At 33.9% G+C, this 16,723-nt stretch overlaps 2 protein-coding genes across 2 annotated transcripts; both read left to right on the top strand.

The window, feature by feature from the left end:
- The first annotated feature begins 149 nt into the window (after positions 1–149).
- On the top strand, positions 150–15,710 carry LOC135126335 (receptor-type tyrosine-protein phosphatase delta-like). Its single transcript, XM_064052316.1, has 31 exons — positions 150–381; positions 515–637; positions 694–971; positions 1,025–1,223; positions 1,288–1,608; positions 1,655–1,747; positions 1,798–1,980; positions 2,033–2,161; positions 2,212–2,345; positions 2,394–2,574; positions 2,628–2,695; positions 2,756–2,954; positions 3,006–3,124; positions 3,176–3,356; positions 3,403–3,935; positions 3,980–4,049; positions 4,107–4,312; positions 4,364–4,959; positions 5,005–5,048; positions 5,110–5,144; positions 5,190–5,300; positions 5,349–5,432; positions 5,481–5,606; positions 5,655–5,792; positions 14,121–14,248; positions 14,299–14,654; positions 14,711–14,934; positions 14,985–15,107; positions 15,153–15,295; positions 15,351–15,486; positions 15,546–15,710. The coding sequence occupies exons 1-31, from the start codon at positions 189–191 to the stop codon at positions 15,615–15,617; spliced, it is 5,526 nt and encodes a 1,841-aa protein (XP_063908386.1). The 5' UTR covers positions 150–188; the 3' UTR covers positions 15,618–15,710.
- LOC135126421 (uncharacterized) lies at positions 7,993–14,029 on the top strand. The gene is made up of 25 exons (XM_064052469.1): positions 7,993–8,257; positions 8,529–8,651; positions 8,708–9,006; positions 9,060–9,258; positions 9,314–9,492; positions 9,541–9,679; positions 9,728–9,820; positions 9,871–10,053; positions 10,106–10,234; positions 10,292–10,431; positions 10,481–10,661; positions 10,723–10,790; positions 10,841–11,033; positions 11,088–11,206; positions 11,255–11,441; positions 11,491–12,026; positions 12,073–12,142; positions 12,285–12,484; positions 12,551–13,146; positions 13,255–13,298; positions 13,359–13,390; positions 13,440–13,559; positions 13,617–13,700; positions 13,755–13,891; positions 13,966–14,029. Exons 1-25 carry the CDS (start codon positions 8,065–8,067, stop codon positions 14,027–14,029), a joined length of 4,308 nt encoding a protein of 1,435 aa, XP_063908539.1. The 5' UTR covers positions 7,993–8,064.
- Positions 15,711–16,723: the final 1,013 nt, after the last annotated feature.

Here is a 16,723-nt window from a genome sequence, read left to right as displayed (position 1 = left end):
TTTTCGATGATCTAAGTAAAAATATTGATTTTAGGGTTAAAATCAGACGGAAGTTTATTTATTTTTTGTATATTATGTTGATATAAGAGATAAAAAATATCCGACTTAAGTAATTTTCAAGTTCGCTACACACCTTCATTTAACACGGTAATATTCCGATAAGTGATCCACGCGCTAAAAGAACTAGAATGTTACGAAAGTTAAATGTTACTAAAATCGTTAGCCTTTTCGTCGTCTTGTCTTTAAAATATTCCTGTTGTGAAGATGTTTTCATAGTTGTAAATGACTACAAAGGGTCTGGGTACTATTGCATAACAAACAGTTCGCATGCCTTAAGCTGGATAATAGAAGACACCACATCCAGTGTAGATTTACAACAAGGTTCGTATTGCTAAAACAGTGCTATTTGAAAAAGAGAGTTTTTACTTGCTCAGAGTTTTCGTCATTAAAATGTCTATAGCTCTTCTTCAGTGTGAATTGCTGCTCTTCATTTATTTTTTCATTGAAATTGTAGGATCAAGGTTTCTACCAGTCGCGGAAAATCCCTGGAAAGTGGGCTGCGCTGAAATGCGAAAGAGTGGTTGGGAGTGCCAAGAGTCACTTTCGGATGAAATTATTACCGATCGACGTTGGGAAAGTATGATTTTAAAAATGTTAAACTCGTTCCAAAATTTATATTGTTTTGTTGCCCAGACATCGAAGTTCACAAAATAAACCATGTACAAGAATACTACGATTTACGATTTTCAAATAACCTGAAGGCAGAAGATGAAAATTTTAAAATTCCACTTTCGATCCGGACTAACAGAGAAGGTTACATATTTCTATGTGATGGGAAAAGAGCAACATCAAACTGCTATTGTATTATATTACAAGGATTTGGAGGAACAAAGTCTGTAATAAGAAAATGTTTTGTTAATACAAACACCCAAAATAATGTTAAATGGAATGTCAGTAAGGTTTCGATAGAAGTATGCATGACGGAACTCTTGCAACAATCAATGATTATTCGAAAATATTTTAGCACGAGTCGGAGTCTTCTACATTTTTAACAAATAGCAGGTGGCAACACTTTCTCTTATCGAAATTAAACAATAAAATTAGTCTTCTTAAACAGAACGGTCAGGAAATAATGTCATATATGGACAACGAAGGCGCATATAAAATAAAGAATGTTTTAATACACAGTAGAAATACTGCAGGTCTTTGGAAAATTCATAAACGTAATCATTATACGAGTATTCGCATTTGGGTAAAATGTTCTAATTATTATCGCTTGCGTTTTAGTCGAATCTTTTACAACTAATGAAACAAAAAAGATAAAAATTCAACCGATTTTGTCACCAACGGACGATAAAATTTGTATCACTACTTTCGTGAAAATGTGCGAACTCTGCAAAATAAAATTTGTGATCACGAACGGAGACAACGATAAACAAATTTTCGGACAAGAAACTTACGAACTTAAGGCGTCCAAGTGGACTGAACTTAAGTTTGTTAAACATGCATTTGGGGCCAAAAGAGTGAAGTTAGCAATTATAACCATGGGCGAAACTAGTTCAGATCCTCACTGGGCTATGCAAGAAATACAACAATGTGGACAAAATGGTAACCCAATAGTTTTAGACAATACCTATTCTGACGATAATTACAGATTTAAGAATGATTTACTTAAAAGAAAAGGCAAGTTGTCAACTTTTAACCCCCAATAGCAAATTGATTTCTTTGGATAATGTCGTTGAGCCATGTATGTTAAAAAATAAGATTTATGTTCCTAGTAGAAAAAATATTTTTTAGCTTATTCGGATAAGTACACCAGGTGTGCGGAAAATACCATTAGTACACACTGTATACCATGTGGATTGTTCCTAAATGAAAGCTGCGGAAAACTAAAAATATGCGAAAACATTCGAACCGAGTTGCGTTGTTCATGCTCGTCTGGGTATAAAACCGACAATCAGGAGATAAACTGCCAAATTAGTAAAAATAACCACAATTTCGCATTATTTACAATTGTTTGATGTATTTTCAGATTGTGATTCTGGAACTTACGGGCATTATTGTCGCAAGACATGTAGCACGAATTGTCTGGATTGTAACTCTATTGACGGGACGTGTACTAATTGCAGTAATGGTTATAAGGGTTCGAAGTGTGACAAGGGTAAGACTTTTCAAAAAAATGTGTCAAATATTTCTCCACACGTTTAATAGAGCCAGTACCAGTTTTTAAAAATGCTCCCAAAATAGAAGCTCGTGGGTACACAGCAGCCGAAATTCTTGTAGATAACTTTGAGTTAGATGATGCTTTAAACAATTCGGTGTACGAATATACCGTCCAGTACAAGGTTATAGATCGAGAATGTGTATATTTATTGTATAAAAGCATTTTTTAGGAAGCTAATTCTATGGAGTGGATTCTTCATACGCACAGTGCTAACGGAGGGACGCCACATATTTTTAAAATCGAGAATTTAAAACCTGAAACACAGTATTCGGTTAGATCCATTATAGGAAAGTATGAAACACATTACGACGACGATGTTCCTAAAACTGATTTTATTACAAAGTGTGACGGTATATTTATTACATATTAAATAAAGTACATCAACTTTCACGTTCTGTTGTAGTTCTGAAGAGTGAAGATTTGCAAGTAGAAGCTACAAATATTACAGCTGTTTTATTGGTGAAAAAAGACGTAAGTTAGAGAAAATCTGAACGAAAATCAGGACCACTAAAAACTTCGTTTTAACTTCAGCGGCATTCTAGAATTTGCAAGTTCATAAGTTCCGAAACAAGTATCGAAATCCAACCTAGCACAATTATTTTTTCTTACTATTTGGGAGATATGAATGTAACTCTCAGTGGTTTAATACCTTTTCAGAACTTTAATTTGAATTTGACCATATATAACACAAACACAGTTGTCACTATATCATTTTCAACAACAGAAGGAGGTAATATATTCTATTTTTTAATCAACAACATTTCTCATTTTTCCACGTCAGTACCAAGAAGAGTAACGAATTTAGCTACAAGGGCCACTCGAAATTCAGAAATTGTGGTAAATTGGAACGCTCCACGTAATCTATACGGACACTTACGGGACTTTCTTGTCTCATATAAGGTAAATGGTAAATATCTGTCCAACTTTGACTTCTTACAATACATTTTTCAGATAAATAATTATTATAAATGTGATGCGACTTCAAATGAAGAAATTACTAAAACCACAACGAACTCATCGATAACTTTATCTAACTTAAATCCGGGCACGCGATATTCGATTTCTGTTAAAGCCAGGAATGCAAAATTTGCCGGACAAGAAGAAACGGCAGAAAGGTACATTCCAGAGTCATGTAAGTTAAACATTCGTTTTAATTTGTATTTACGATTAAATTTCAGCCATAATCCGTGACCACGAAATACCAACAGTGTCTTTAAAACAAACTTCCAATCGCTCGATTGAAATCAGCTTTTCGAACATATCCTGTAGCAAATTAGGAGGGCCACTACACGTTGTAACAACTGCAACGTGTTTAACGGATTGGTGTAAAGACGAAGATGTGTCTAATGGTTTTTTATACCCGTGGTCTAATTCGTACACATTAAGCAGTCTTTCGCCGTTCACAACTTATCAGTTGAAAATTAAATTTCGCAGAAGTGCTTCCAGTAAAATTGTGACGTTTGGTACCTTTCAAACTAAACCGGAACCTCCTTATGGTGTTTCCAATTTGTCGGTTTATTCAAAAAATGCACACTCGATTTCTATACGGTGGTTTCCACCGCAACCTCCTACTGGAATTCTAAAATTGTACCACATAAAATTTGCTGATCAGGACGGGATTAATGTCACAAACTCGTCTTGCTCTCTGTGGCCCGAATACCAATGCTACACTTTGGAAAAGTTGAAAGAAAAACGGAATTATTCTGTCGAAGTAAGTCAGCGTATTTTTGATTCACTTTAGTTATTTTTTTGTAGTTACGTGCGAAAAATGAAGAGCCGGATTCGTTCGGACAAGTTGTGTCAGTTTGGACGTTTACGGAAACTGGTAATTAAATAACTATTCAATTTGTAATAAAACTAAAGTACAATTTGCACGTTGTAGAACCTTCAGAGAAACCTCCTGAAGTCAGGGTCAAGTGGACTTTAGAAAATGATCTTGACATAAGCTGGAAACATCCAGTTGTAGCGAACGGCGACTTACAAAGCTTCAAGATAGACATAGTTCCTAAATGTTCGTCTACAAACGAAAGAATTAACACATCACTGGATATTACAATAGATGAATATAAATCTACGTACCAAAAGACAGTAACTACTTAAAGAAATAATGTAACAATGCACTCACTATTTAGGTTACAGGTTAAAATCCAACATATTCAAAGTTCAACAGAATACAAAATCGTGGTCAAAGCTTACAACGGACTAGATGGCCAAGAAGCATCCGTTACGGACGTGAGTCCTCCTGAAATTCCCTTGCTTGAGACAGCTCCAACAATTACCAACGTTTCAAACAATACCATCACACTACAAGTCAACAAGAGTAAAAATTTTAACAACACCAACACCTACAAGCTATTTTTGTTAGTGTCAAACAACAGTCCAAACTCTGTTCGTTATCCATGGGAGCTACGAAACTTTGAGAGCAATTTCGGCATAAGTCTTTCCCTATTTAGAGTGGTTTACGAGTGCGATGACATTATAACTGAAAAACGGTTCGTAATAGGACAAAGCGGTAACGTTTCAGGCTGCAATTATTCAGATATTTTTTTAACCGCTAGAAGCTCTTACAACGTAACGGTGATGCTAGTTAGCAGCTATCAAAATAAAAGTAGCTACAAATTTTACTCCCAAAACGCATTCACGACGAATGAAATACCCAACGCCCCCATAGATTTAAGTCTTCTTGGTTTGTGGTTGCTACTGTTGATAATACCAGTCGTTGTTATCATCATCATGTAAGTAAAAAAAATTTGTCTATTAACATTAAAGACGTGTTTCAGACATCACCTTCAAAACAAGAAAACACTTGTGTCTTCAGAACAAGGTAAGGGAAAACAAAGTACTTTACTTATTTCGTGATCTCAATTTTTTTGCATTTAAATCAGGTGTTGGCAGTTGTAATCTAGCATCCTCTGCAATGGTAAGGAAAACTTAGATATTATGCGAATACGTGATACCATTTTAGGAAAAACGTGTGGCTTTGAATAATTCGCAATATCAACCAATTCCAAACGAAAAATTCAACAGTTACGTTGAGACGAATTTAGAAAGTAAAAAACTGATAACACAACATAATGTTAGTACATAGAATAATATAGAACTGTTACAGACTGCTTGGTTTCAGACAATCTTGCTAAATTCTTCAGGAGAATATGAAGAAGTCGGGGATAAAACGTATTTAGAGTACATCGATATACAGTTTACTAGCGTAAGTCTTCAACACAATTCCAACAGTAAATTTTCACTCACCTTACAGGGACACCACATTCCCAAAGTTTATGCAATTTCTGAAATGCCCAAAGATTTTGATAGATTTTGGAAGCTGGTCTGGAACGAAAACATTGAACACATTGTTTTGATGGATAGTGCTCACTTCCAACAGGTTTGCCCCACGAAAAACACTTCTGCCAATCACTAAAATTGTCTTTAGATTAGAAAAAATTACTGGCCCAAATTCGGTTTAAGCTCAGAGAGCAAACACGTGTCTGTGCACTGTATTCACGAAGAGATTTTAACAGATCATGAGTACCGAACGTTTAGACTGACGTATCAAAATGAAATACGCCTAGTAAGTAATTTTTACAAACGTTTTGTTTTACTAATAATTCGTTTCTGGAAGGTCGACCAACTACGTTTCACTGCTTGGTCGGACTTCGATTTACCTGATTCGTTGACGTTCGTCAACTTTTTCAAGAAAATGTCTAAAATGTCGTTAAAGAGAAAATCGCCAATTCTTGTGCATTGCAGGTACGTTAATAATTAACTAAGTGGATTATTTGTGAAAAATTCTTTGCAGTACCACACTCACAGGAACCGGATTTGCTGTATTGTGTGACATGTGCTTACGAATTTCTATAAAAGATAACGTTGTGGATGTATTTAAAAACAGTCAAATCCTGAGGGATTACAACGTTAAACTGATAGATCATTATGAGTGTTATCAACTGGCTCATGTAGTTATTTTAGAATGTCTGCTCTCTACCGACTTAGAGGTGGAAGTGGACGTATTCAACAATAGTTCTGAACCTTCCATATTGTATAAGATAGAACTTAAAAAATATTTAACTTACATGAAAGACACAGCTTGGATAGATCAATTAAGTTCTACCAAAAGACGCAACAGCAACATATACTTTCGAGTAGACGCTCCAAGTAAGTAAAACAGTTTATTTTTCGCATTTCTCCACCTTTGTTATTTAATTTTATTACTACTAAGGATACGAAGGTGAGCTTCTGTTAAGACCCTTCACTCCCGATGAAGAAATCGACACTTATGTATCTTCCCTCAATGGCATTATAATTGATGACTGTTTGTGTCCCAAGAAGTATATATTAATACCGCACCCCCAACAAATCAATCTGGAGCAATTCTGGACCATGATTTCGACAGAGAATATTTCAGCAATTATTAATTTAAACGAAAACGATTTTTTTGGCGCCGTAAGAACCTAAATTTTATGTAATCGCAATAAATTTTTGATTTGTTTGTAGCATCTGCTACTAAACCAAGGTGGTTTACAAGTTAGTAAAACTTTGAATCTAAAGCTTGTAAATGTTACTCAGTTCAAGTGTTACGATTGGATAACTCTACGGGTGTTAATCGATGGACAAAAGGTAAAAAATAATTGCAATTTTAAATTAGTGCAAACCGTGCTTTAGGAAAATAAAGACGTAAATCTCTTTTGGATGAAGAACTGGTGCGGTGAAAAAGTTTGTCCACCGTCTGTAACCGACTTTGTCGAATTTTGTATCGAGACTACCAGCGTAACGGCAGCCTGTAATCACGTCCTGGCTACATGTTGGTAAGTGCTTTTAATGATTTTTTTAGAAACAAATTGATTGTGCTGACACATAGTGACGGGGCTGCAGCGTCGGGATTGTACGTAGCTATGTCTTCCAACATAGAAAACGTTAAAAAAGAGAGAAAGTCGGCCATTTGTACTTTCGCAAGACTGGTAAGACGATATCGTCATCAGTTTGCAACAAAAGAAGTTTGTATTGGCAACACTGTAAAAGCAGTTTTAATTTTCTTCTCGTGTCTGTTTCAGGAGCAACTAAAATTCCTTTGGGAAGCTACTGAAAATTTCCTACGACAACATAACTTATACGAAATGTGTTAAAGTGTTTACTGCCATTAAGTGTAACGAATAGTATTTAATAAAAATGATTATGCACACGATGAAGCACTGTTTTTGAGCATCTTCTTCTCTAAAAACCGAGTTCTAATGTTTTGTCTTGGGTATCTGTACTAATTTTTAGAATCGTTTGCAAAACGTCCGAAAAAAATAAGTGCAACACGGATAACATTTGGCTTGATAAATTATTTTACAAAATACGACTGGATAACTAAGCAGATATACCTACAAAAAATAAGACGATCCTAATTTTAACATTTTCTTTAATGCAAACACTTGCTCTAAAATTATAAAAAGACAGAAGGTTTGTAAATTCAAAAATTACATTATATTTTTATTCACAATTTGGAATAAGTCTCATTCATTTGTATAGAGTGATGCATTTATACAAGTAACGGAATTTTAAGCCATACATCGTAGACCAAGTTTGAAAAACAAGAAAAATTTGGGTGAGGAAAGTAAAACAACTAATCTTAAAAATACATTCAAAGATAAAAATCAGTTTAAACAAAAAAGTTTATTTATTTCTTTCGACGCAATATGTAAATAGTGGGTTGAAAAAACGACTTAAGTAAACTGGCAATTTCCCCATACACACCTTCAGTTGATTATCTATCGTCGTGATAAGTGAGCCACATTTAAGAAAAATTTTTATAGGTCTAATTAAACGTGCTACTGTTAGATGAATTATTCGTATTCGCTAGAATGTTACGAAAGTTAAATGTTATTAAAATAATAATTAGTCTTCTTCTCATAGCGTCTTTTAAATACTCTCATTGTAAAGATGTTTTTTTTGTCGTGAACAAGTACCTAGGGTCTCAGTTTTATTGTATAACAAACAGTTCGCGTGCCTTAAGTTGGATAATTGAAGACACATCAAGCATAGATTTAGAGCAAGGTGTGTATAGCCACTAATATAAAGCCCTATGTTCAAGAAACTCCGCTATCTATTTAATTTCCCAAAACACCAAACATTTAATCCCAGTTCAGTGATTTCTTGAATTTTTGTTTGAATGGCGATGATTCAGTACATTTTCTTATTACATAATTGGGAAACAAAAATCTGTTTTTGTTGTGAAAAAATGTCTGTAAAGCGTCTTCGCCCTGAATTGTTGTGCTTATAATTTTACTTAGTTGATTATTCAATGCACATTTTTGTTAATTTGTAGGATCAAGATTTCTGCCAGACGCAAAAACACTCTGGAAAGTGGACTGCAATGAAATCCGAAAGTATGGCTGGCAGTGTCGTCAGTCAGTTGCGGACGAAATTATTACCGATCGACGTTGGGAAAGTATAATTTTAAAAACGTAAAACTTATTCCAAAATTTATGTCATTTTAATACCTAGACTTACAAATTGACAAAACAGACTATGTAGCTGTTTCCTCTAAAAGCGAATTACAATTTTCAAAGATCCTGGAGACAGAAAGTGCAAATTTTGACGTGCCGCTATCCATCCGTACGAACCAGGAAGCTCATGTATTTTTGTGTGATGGCGAAACCGTAAGGTCAAACTGTTACTGGTTTATATTACAAGGATTTAGTAGAGCAAAATCTGTACTGAGAAAATGTCCTAATAATACAATACCTACACAAAATAATGTCTTGGTGAAGAGTCCCTGCGATACCAATAAAGTTTCAAAAAAAGTATGCATTAAGGAACTCCTACTACAGTGAATGATTATTCTAAAATATTTTAGCACGAATCAGAGTCTTCTAAATTTCTAACAAATACCACATGGCAACACTTTATGTTGACAAAAAATAATAATAAAATTAGTCTCAGTAAACAAGACGGTCAGGAAATAATATCATATACCGACAACGAAAAGACATACAAGATAAGGAATATTTTAATACACAGTAAAAGAACTGTAGGTCTTTGGAAGATTCATACAGGTTATAGCTATATTCGCATTTTGCTAAAATTCCCTTATCATGGTTAACGTTTTAGATAAATACTTTACAATAAATCAAATAAAAAGAATAGATTTTAAACGGAACTTGTACCCAGTGAACGGTAAAATTTGTATTACTACTTTCGTGAGAATGTGTAAAACCTGCAAAATAAAATTTGTGATTACAAATGGAGACAATGATAAACAAGTTTTAGGAGAACAAACTTACCAAAAGGTTAACCTTACAAAGATATTTTTATTTTAATTAATAAAATCCTTTAAGATGTCCAAATGGACCGAAATTACGTTTTTTAAACGAGCAACTGAAGCCAAGAACGTTAAATTTGCAATTATTACTATGGACGAAATTATTTCGCATTCTTACTGGGACATACAAGAAATACAACAATGTGGAGAAAATGGTAAAGATATTTTTAGCCAAAACACTATTCTGAGAACCACAATTTCAGGTTTAAGAATGATTCAGTTAGGTTGGATAGCAAATTGTCAACTTCTAATTTCCGATAATAAAGTCATTTCTTTGGATAACACCGTAGCACCATGTACGTTAAAAAGTAATTCTTAGGTTTCCGTTATGCAAGATACCTTTTAGCTTATCCAGACAAGTACGCCGAATGTGCCGAAGATACCATTAGTACACACTGTATACCATGTAATTTATTTCTAAATGAAAATTGTGGACAGTTAAAAGTATGCGAAAACAGTCAAAACGGGTTGCTTTGTTCATGCTCTGCTGGCTATAAAACCAACTATCAGAAGATAAACTGCCAAACAAGTAAAAATTATTATAATTTGATGTATCTTAAAATAGTTTAATTTATTTTCAGTTTGTGATTCAGGAACTTACGGACATCATTGTAGTAAAACGTGTTATACGAATTGTGTGGACTGCAACCCCGTTAATGGAACGTGTAACGCTTGCAGTAATTCTTATAAGGGTCTTAAGTGTGAAAAGGGTAAGGTGCTTGATAGTTTTCAAGAAAAGGTATTAAATATTTCCACGCTTTTAACAGCGTCAACGCCATTTTTTAAAAATCCTCCTAAAATAAAAACTATTGGATACACGAAAGCCGAAATTTTTGTAGATAATTTTGAGTTAGAAGATCCATCATACAATGCTGGCACTCAGTACAAATACACTATCCAATACAAGGTTTCAAATAAATAAGATAAAATATTTATTTTACAAAAATCTATTCTAGGAAACAAATTCTATAAAATGGACCCTTCATGCCGATACCAATTACGCAGGAAATTCATACACTTTTAAAATCGAAAATTTAAAACCTGGCGTAGGGTATTACGTTAGATCCATTATAAGAACATACGAAGCAGATTACAGCGACAACATTCCTAAGACTGATTTTGTTACAAAGTGTGACGGTATATTTATTAGATATTATCATATTAAATAAACTAAATATATTTTTAAATGCTGTTGTAGTGATAAAGAGCGAAGATCTTGAAGTAGATGCTACCAATACCACAGCTTTTTTAACCGTGAAAAATGACGTAAGTTAGAGATATTCTCAAATTAAAAAAAAAAAACGTTTTACCTTCAGAAGCAATCTAAAATTTGCAAATTGAAAAGTTCTGAAACAAAAATTGATATAGAGCCTAATATATCGACATTTTCTTATCAATTGGAGGACATGACTTTAGATATCAATGGTTTAAGCCCTTTTGAGAACTTTACTTTGACAATACAAAACAAAAACACAGTTGTGAATATACTATTTCGCACAAGAGAAGGAGGTAACCTGTAATATTTTTTAATCAACAACATTACTCATTCTTTTCATAAATCAGTACCAGACAAAGTAACGAATGTGATTGCAAAAGCCACTTCAGATTCCAAAATTGTTGTAAGTTGGAACACTCCACTTAAACTGTATGGAAAATTTCAGGATTTTGTTGTCTCATATAAGGTAAATAAATATCAGCCGAATTTGACTTTTTAAAATACATTTTTGCAGATAATGAAATATCTTGCTTGTGATGCCGCTCCAACTCACTTCGAAGAACTTACAAAAATTTCGACAGATCAATCGCTAACTTTATCTAACTTAAATCCGTACACACTATATTCCATTTCTGTTAAAGCCAGAAATACAAAATTATCGGGACTAGAAGAAAAGGTAGAACAAAATACCCCGCAGTCAGGTAGCCAAACAAAGATTCGTTTGAACTTCTAGTTACGACAGAATTTCAGACACAATCCGTGATCAGGAAATACCAGAAGTATCTTTAAAAAAGCAAAATAGCTGCTCCGTTGAAATCCAGTTTTCGAGCGTACCCTGTAGCAACCTCAGGGGCCCACTAGGAGTTGTAGCAACTGCAATATGTTTAACGGACCGGTGTAAAGACCAAAATGTATCGAATTCCTTCATATACCTCCTACATAAAACGTTCACATTAAGTGGTCTTGCCCCGTTCACAAATTATCAGCTAAAACTTGAATTCCACAGAAAGGCTTCCAGTAAAATTGTTACATTTGGTAGGTTTAAAACTAAAACTGAAGCTCCTAATGCTGTTGAGAATGTGTCGGTTTATTCAAAAAATACACACTCGATTTCTGTCCGATGGCGGCCACCGAGTCCTCCGACTGGAATTGTAAATTTGTATCAAATAAAATTGCTTGAGGAAGACAGAATTATTAATGTCACAGACTCGCCTTGTTTTTTGTGGCCCGAGTTCCAGTGCTACACTTTCGAAAAATTGCTAGAAAATATGAATTACTCTGTTCAAGTAAGTTATCGTGCATTTTCTTTTCACTTTACTTATATTGTTGTAGTTGAGGGCGAAAAACGAGGAACCGGACAACTTCGGACAATATTCACTTGTTAAGAACATAACGAAAATTGGTAATTAATCTAGCAAAATAGTTTTTAATCAAATAACATTATTAAAACGACAATTTGGACGAATTATCAGACGTAGTTCTTTAGAATGGCAAAATTTAAACAAATTTTGTAATTACACATCTTTGACTCATTCTTATTGCAGAACCGTCAGAGAAACCTCTTGATGTTATAGTGAAGTGGACTCTAGAAAACTATCTTAACATAAGCTGGAAACATCCAATTGTAGCTAACGGAGATATTAAAAATTTTAAGATAAGAATATTGCATGAATTTTCCAAAAACGAACCAATTGATAAATTTTTGGACGTTACAAACAATCATAAATCTGCGTACCAAATGATTGTAAGTAGCCAAATAAATTATTTAAGATTACACTTCTTAACAATGCATCTACTACTTTGTTTACAGGTAAAAGCGCCAAATATTCTAAGCTCGACGCAATATACAATACTGGTTAACGCTTACAACGGTTTAAATGGAAAAGAAGCGTCCGTCACAGACATGAGTCCTCCTGAAATTCCCTTGCTTGAAATAGATCCGACCATTGTTAACGTTTCAAGTAACACAATCACACTTCAAATCGAGAAATGCAAAAATTTTAATTATGCGGACACTTACAAGCTATTTTTGTTAGTGTCAGACGGCAGTCCACGCTCTGATGATAATTATCCACCAGAGTTACAAAAATTCGAGAGGAATTTCGGCATAAGTCTTTCTCTATTTCAAGTGGCACTTGAATGCGACAGTTTCACCACAGCAAAACGATTTGTAATAGGACAAAGCAGCGATGTAAATTGTAAACAGAATTCAAATATTTCTTTAACAGCTGAAACCTCTTACAACGTGACAGTCATGCTAGTGAGCACGTATCAAAATAAAAGTAGTTACAAATTATACACCAAAAGCGCACTCACGTCCGGTGAACCTCCAAACACCTCCTGGGATTTAAGGTTTCTAGTTTTGTTGTTGTTGCTACTGATTGTACTAGTCCCCGTTATCTATACGTAAGTAAAACACATGCATATGTTTGTGTCCCAATTTTAAAGAAAAATATCTCAAGTGAAATCGTTCTTAACAAAAATAGATTAGGTTTTGAAGGCAACTCGTTTCAGATATCGTCTTTACAAAAAGGAAATACCTGCCAGTTCAGGGCACGGTAAGTGACAAATAAAAAACTAAAATAATCAATTTTTTGTTTTTTAAATTTTTTAATCAGGTGTCGGCAATTGCAAACTAACATCCTCAATGGTAAGGAAAATTTAGAAAGAACAAAAACGAATACATGATCCTTTTTTAGGAAAGTCGTCTAGATGTTGTGGATTTAAATAATTTGCAGTCTAAACCAATTCCAAACAGAAAATTCAACAATTACGTTAAAAATAACTTAGAAAATAAAAACCTGGCAGCACAACATAATGTTGGTATTGCAAAAACGTAGCATGATATCAAGTTCTAACAAGCTACTTCGTTTCAGGCAATCTTACAAAATACGGCTGCAGAATATGAAGAAATTGGTGAAAAAACGTATTCAAAGCGCATCGACTTGCACTTTACTAGCGTAAGCCCAAGGGTAACATAAAACAATTCCAATAATAAATTACTACTATTTTAGGGTCATCGCATTCCTGAAGTTTATGCAATTTGTGATGTACCCAAGGATTTTGATAGCTTTTGGAAGTTGGTCTGGAACGAAAACATTGAACACATAGTTTTGTTAGATGATGTTCATTGGCATCAAGTTTGTCTCAAGTATAACACTTCTACTAACTAATAAAAACTTCTTTTTAGATTAGAAAAAATTACTGGCCCAAACTCGGTTTAAGCTTAGACATCAAACACATCTTAGTACAATGTATTCACGAAGAAATTTTCTCAGATCACGAATAGCGAACCTTTAAACTGACGTATCAAGATGAAATACGCGTAGTAAGTAACTTTTATAAATACGTATTGTGTTCGTAATTATTCGTTTTGGAAGATCAACCAACTTCGTTTTACCGCATGGACCGATTTTGATTTACCTCACTCGCTGACGTTCGTCAATTTTTTCAAAAAAATGTCTGTAATGTCGTTAAACAGAAAATCACCTATTCTTGTCCACTGCAGGTACGTTACAAAATAACTAGACACACTATTTCATCAAAAATTCTTTATAGTACTACACGTGCAGGAACCGGTTTTGCTTTGTTATGTGACATGTGCTTAAGAATTTCTAAAAAAGACAACGTTGTGGATGTATTCAAGAACAGTCAAATCCTGAAGGATTCCAACCTTAACTTGATAGATAGTTATAATTGCTATCAACTGGCTCATTTAGTTATTTTAGAGTGTCTGCTTTCTTCCGAATTGGACGTGGAGATGGACTTACTCGATGATAAATCGGAGCGTTCAGTACTCTACGAGAAAGAACTCAAAAAATATTTAACGTACATGAAAGACACAGCTTGGATAGATCAATTAAGTCCCGACAAAAATCGAGACAGCAACATATACTTTCGTGTTGATGCTCCAAGTAAAACTAATTATTTTTCAAACTTCTCTCTTGTTATTCAAATCTTATAATTGAAGGATACGAAGGTGAGCTTCTGTTAAGGCCTTATTCTCCCGATGAAGAAATCGACTCGTTTTTATCTTCCCTCGATGGAGTTATAATTGATGATTGTTCGTGTCCCAAGAAGTATATACTACTTAAGCACCCTCAACAAGACAACCTAGAGCAATTTTGGACAATGGTGTCGAAAGTGGATGTTTCTGTAATTATTAATCTGAACGAAAACGACTTTTTTGGCGCCGTAAGTATCTAAACTTTGGCTAGTCACAAGTAAATTTAATTCATTTGTAGAATCTGCTGCTGAACCAAGGCGGCTTACAAGTTAGTAACACCTTGATTCTAAAACTCGTAAATGTTACTCATTTCAAGTGTTACGATTGGATAACTGTACGAGTGCTTATCGATGGACAAAAGGTAAAAAACCAATGAAATTTTAAGTTACGGCAAACCCTGTTTTAGCACAGCAAAGACGTAAAAATCTTTTGGATGAAGAACTGGTCCGGTGAAGTAGTTTGTCCACCGTCTGTAAAAGATTTCGTAGAGTTTTGTATCGAGACTACCAGCGTAACGGCTGCTTGTAACTCTGTACTAATTACATGCTGGTAAGTGGTTTTAACCATTTTTTTTTAAACTCAATATTATTATGTTGACACACAGTGACGGAGCTACAGCATCAGGACTGTATGTGGCAATGTCTTACAACATAGAAAACATTAAAAAAGAGAAAAAATCCGTCATTTCTACTTCCGCAAGACTTGTAAGACGATATCGTCACCAATTTGCAACAAAAGAAGTTTGTATTGTCAAAATGCTGTAGAAGGGGTTTTAATTTTCTTTTCGTGTGTGTTTTAGGAGCAGCTGAAATTCCTCTGGGAGGCGACTGAATTTTATATGCAGCAACATAACTTGTACGAAATATGTTAATTAGGAAGAAAATATTTTACTTTTTTTATTAGCAGCTTTTCTCTTATCTTACACGACAGCTTTTTGCAATGTTGAATAGAATTTTTAAAATAATCACAGTTTTTGTTATTTCTAACATTTTTCCTTCTGCGTTTGTCCTCTTTTTGTTTCCAATCATTACAAGATACCACAGCTGCTTCATCCTAGAAATTCAGCTAATTTCTTTTTCTGTTTTTTTAGTTTTAGCCTCCGTCAAAACTGATGCCGACCCAATAAATTATTATTTTTAAAACTGTACCAGGAAAATTATAATAAAATAAATATAATCAGTATATTAATATGTAAACAAGGTAAATCACATACGTAAACTCTTCAGTAGATAAAAAAAGAAAAACTGTTTATTCATAAACCAGATATCACAAATTGTAAACAATCACAGTGACAAAAAATGTTTGTTTTACAGTACCGAATGTGAACTTGATTCATTTTTTGCGATAATTTGATATCACAATTCAAATAAATTGGTATATTTGACATTTTCACTTGTTGACATTGACAGATCAGCAACAACAATAAAATGAAACTGAAACATAACCGCAATCAAAACTTGTAAAATGAAAATCAAATCCCACGCATCGAAGAGACCAATAATTGAATAAAACAGCTTAACTACTCGGATGCAGTCTTTTTGGTGCTACCTACTCTAGTCAACGCAGTCAAACACTAACAGTGAACTCTGATGTTAGCATGACAAAAACCCGGAAATAAAAATTTGAAAATTTGCATTTCGCAAAGTGTAAACTGATATTCAGTGTTTGTCAATAAAGACAGTTTTATTGCGCAAGTACAAACATTAAATAAACACAAGATAAACAACTTACACATAACGTGAAATGAAAAAGACAAACCTACACAAAGAGTAATTATGGTTTGTTACGAACTGACACCACATAATATACAAAAAATGTAGATAAAGTTTTGAATACCTGCTTTAATTTTCTTTTTTTTTTATTGTATTAAAATATAAATTGAAATAAATCAAACCAGTGATATTCACACACATCTGTATTGATATATAAACTGATAACCAACAAGATAAAAACGTAACCGAATTGCGATCAAAACCC

Source organism: Zophobas morio, unplaced genomic scaffold, assembly GCF_036711695.1.
Source record: "Zophobas morio isolate AGI-343-1 ecotype UQ-CSIRO unplaced genomic scaffold, CSIRO_AGI_Zmor_V1 ptg000010l, whole genome shotgun sequence".
Lineage (NCBI taxonomy): Eukaryota > Metazoa > Arthropoda > Insecta > Coleoptera > Tenebrionidae > Zophobas > Zophobas morio.
The sequence above is the reverse complement of the archived record's forward strand: the minus strand, read 5'-3'. Positions and strand labels throughout refer to the sequence as shown.